The following is a 3,669-nucleotide window of genomic DNA, read 5'->3' as shown; positions in this document are numbered from 1 at the left end:
AGAAATATAATAATTATGGTATGAAAAAGATAAATTAAAAAATATTTTATAAAATTATTCTTCATTAATGATATTGAAAAGATTAATTGATATAATTGAAATAAGAAAGAATAATAAATATTTAAAAATGTAATAAAAAAATATTAATTAATAATTTATTAGTATTATAAAACAATTTATATTATAAAATAATCTTTTAAAACTAACTTATAATAAAAAACAAAAAACGGAGCTAGTAATTATTTATAATTTTATAATAATAAACATGTCTATTTTGACCAAAGTCTAAAAAAAGGTCCAACTGTTCTCAACTCAAAAAACCCACAAACGTGTATTATTTGTCTTCGATCCATCTATAAATAAACACAAACCTAAGATAAGACCGTTTTATATCTCTCCAACTTTCCTTTCTAACACAATGTCACGAAAACCAATGGCCACCTCCACCCTTTCACCTTCCCCTCTCCTCCTCCTCCTCCTCCTTTTCCACCTCGTCGCCACCGTCACCTCCATCGGCGTCAACTACGGCACCCTCGGAGACAATCTCCCACCTCCAGCAACCGTAGCAAATTTCTTAAAAACAAACACAATCATCGACAGTGTCAAGATCTTCGACGTTAGTCCTCAGATCCTTCAGGCTTTCGCGAACACCGGCATCTCCGTCACTGTGACGGCACCCAACGGTGATATCGAGGCGTTGGCGAAGATTGATTCGGCTCGTCAATGGGTTGTTACACATATTAAACCTTTTCATCCTCAGACGAAGATTAATTATATTCTTGTCGGAAGTGAAGTTTTTCATTGGGGTGATAGTGTTATGATTCGGAACCTTGTCCCTGCTATGAGAACGCTTCATTCTGCTCTTCTTGCTGAGGGTATTACCGACATTAAGGTAAATCATAACTATTTTTAGCTCTACTTATATCTATTGTTATTATTATTATTATCAACTTTAGGTTCAATGCTTATATTATATGCATCATATTTTTATTATTAAGATAAAGATGAATAGATTAATTGAATAAAAGAGATCTAAGCTAGATTTTAGATCGGGGTGCTGGTACTGTAGAATTTTTTCAGCAAAGGCTCAGTAATCGAGAAAGAAATTTTTATATTTAATATTGAGAAAATATTGAATTCAAAAACGGTACATTGGGATAGATAGCTTCAAAATTTAATGAAGTGTATGTAAGAAAAAGAAAGTGATGAAAATGAGATGTAATGAATGTGTTGGATTGGACGTAGGTAAATTTACACGTTGGGTAAAAATTAAGATTTGAGAAATAAATAAATAAAATAAATTATATTAATTAAAAAAATTCTATATGTTTGTAAAAAATTTGAATTAGGAATTATGAAATATTTGGATGAATTTTGTTTTTTTTAATGAAGTGTATGTAAGAAAAAGAAAGTGATGAAAATGAGATGTAATGAATGTGTTGGATTGGACGTAGGTAAATTTACACGTTGGGTAAAAATTAAGATTTGAGAAATAAATAAATAAAATAAATTATATTAATTAAAAAAATTCTATATGTTTGTAAAAAATTTGAATTAGGAATTATGAAATATTTGGATGAATTTTGTTTTTTTTAATGAAGTGTATGTAAGAAAAAGAAAGTGATGAAAATGAGATGTAATGAATGTGTTGGATTGGACGTAGGTAAATTTACACGTTGGGTAAAAATTAAGATTTGAGAAATAAATAAATAAAATAAATTATATTAATTAAAAAAATTCTATATGTTTGTAAAAAATTTGAATTAGGAATTATGAAATATTTGGATGAATTTTGTTTTTTTTTACAATTTTTCAGGTCACTACAGCACATTCCTTGGCAATATTGCGACAATCATTACCACCAAGTGCAGGGCAATTCAGACCAGGATACGCAAAATACTTTATAGGACCAATGTTGAAATTCCTAAGACAAACAAGAACACCGTTTATGGTAAATCCATATCCATATTTCGGTTACAATCCGAAAAACGCCAACTTCGCATTGTTCAGACCAAACCGTGGCTTATTCGACAGGAACACAAAACTACTATACACAAACCAATTCGACGCTTTAATGGACGCGGTTCATTCGGCAATGAAGGCTCTTGGATATGGTGATGTTGATATCGCTGTTGGTGAAACGGGTTGGCCTTCTGTTTGTGATGGTTGGGATGCTTGTAGTGTGGCTAATGCTCAGAGTTATAATGGTCAGTTGATTAGGCATTTGGCGGAAGGGAAAGGGACGCCATTAATGCCGAATAGACGGTTTGAGACTTTTATTTTTGCCTTGTTTAATGAGAATCAGAAACCTGGTCCTATTGCTGAACGTAATTGGGGACTCTTTCAACCTGATTTCTCTTCGGTTTATGATGCTGGAATCCTGCGTAACGGACAGGTTTTGTTCTTTTTTCTCTTTTATTTATGATGCTGGAATCTTGCGAAATATTGTTAACAGTGTTTTGATTTTGAATGAATAATGCAGAAACCAGTAGCACCGGTAAAAGGAGGAGGAAAAATGCCAACGCCGCGTCCGGTAGTTGGAGGGCAGAAATGGTGTGTGCCAAAGGCGGATGCGAGCCCTGGAGCATTACAAGCGAATATAAACTATGTTTGCAGCCAAGGAATTGATTGCAGGCCGATCCAACCGGGAGGAGTTTGTTATGCTGCCAACAATGTTAAGGCAATTGCCACGTATGCGATGAATGCTTACTATCAGGCTAATGGAAAACATGATTACAATTGCGACTTCTCGCACTCCGGTGTTACTACTTCAGTTAATCCAAGTGAGTAACAACAATCAATGAATGCCCTACTCTTTTTATGTTCTTTAACATTGATCATTACAAGGTACTAGTATGCTTATAAATATGTGTTTTGTTTTTGTTATTTTGCAGGTCATGATAATTGTAGAATCTGAGGATGTTTGGAGATAGAAAAAGGCCGTTGGTATTGGCATTGGCATATTAGAGGGAAAATGCAGTTGATGTGGCTTTGAGTTAGTAGTGACTATGCATTCATTTACTTGGTTATTTAGTTTGTATATTATATTATGGAAAATTGATGTTAACGTTGGCATGACATTTCATGCTTTGATTAAGTATATGTAATGTGTTTCGGTGATTCCTGATTTCAAAAGCATTTGATGCTTCCATTTTGTTAAAATCAATATTTTTATGAATTCAATTGAAATGCACTCACGGACACTTAAGTATAATCATTGATTGTATTGACAATTTAAATTTTTTTAAACTATATGACAATTAATCTCTATTTTTATTAGAAAAAAAGATTAAAATACATAAAACTTCGTCTCTTGTTGTCAAAGTTTCAACAATGCGCGTTGAATTGTAAGTCCAGAATTCATCGAAGTAAAAGATACTCCTCTATGACATACTAGTAAAAGACAGACAAATTGTCTCAGCTAAAAACGGACAGATTATTTATCATCTATTCTTTTTTTTTTTACGGGAATTTATCATCTATTCTACAAGTCGGTAATATTTTCTTGGATACTTTCTAGACACTTAATATGTCAAAATAAGAGTGATCAATAAAATAGTTTAAAATATTAAATTTAATTATATCAGTTTTAATTTTTTGATATAGATGGAAGAAAGAAGATGAAAATTTATCATATTTTATATAGATATAATTTTTTATAATGAAATA

At 31.8% G+C, this 3,669-nt stretch overlaps 1 protein-coding gene across 1 annotated transcript; it reads left to right on the top strand.

The window, feature by feature from the left end:
• Nucleotides 1-382: 382 nt before the first annotated feature.
• LOC127128158 (glucan endo-1,3-beta-glucosidase) lies at nt 383-3,120 on the top strand. The gene is made up of 4 exons (XM_051057405.1): nt 383-892; nt 1,817-2,395; nt 2,483-2,783; nt 2,895-3,120. The coding sequence occupies exons 1-4, from the start codon at nt 419-421 to the stop codon at nt 2,915-2,917; spliced, it is 1,377 nt and encodes a 458-aa protein (XP_050913362.1). The 5' UTR covers nt 383-418; the 3' UTR covers nt 2,918-3,120.
• Nucleotides 3,121-3,669: the final 549 nt, after the last annotated feature.

Source organism: Lathyrus oleraceus, chromosome 3, assembly GCF_024323335.1.
Source record: "Lathyrus oleraceus cultivar Zhongwan6 chromosome 3, CAAS_Psat_ZW6_1.0, whole genome shotgun sequence".
Classification (NCBI taxonomy): Eukaryota; Viridiplantae; Streptophyta; class Magnoliopsida; order Fabales; family Fabaceae; genus Lathyrus; species Lathyrus oleraceus.
Note: the sequence above shows the minus strand (reverse complement) of the source record. Positions and strands in the feature narration are given on the sequence as shown.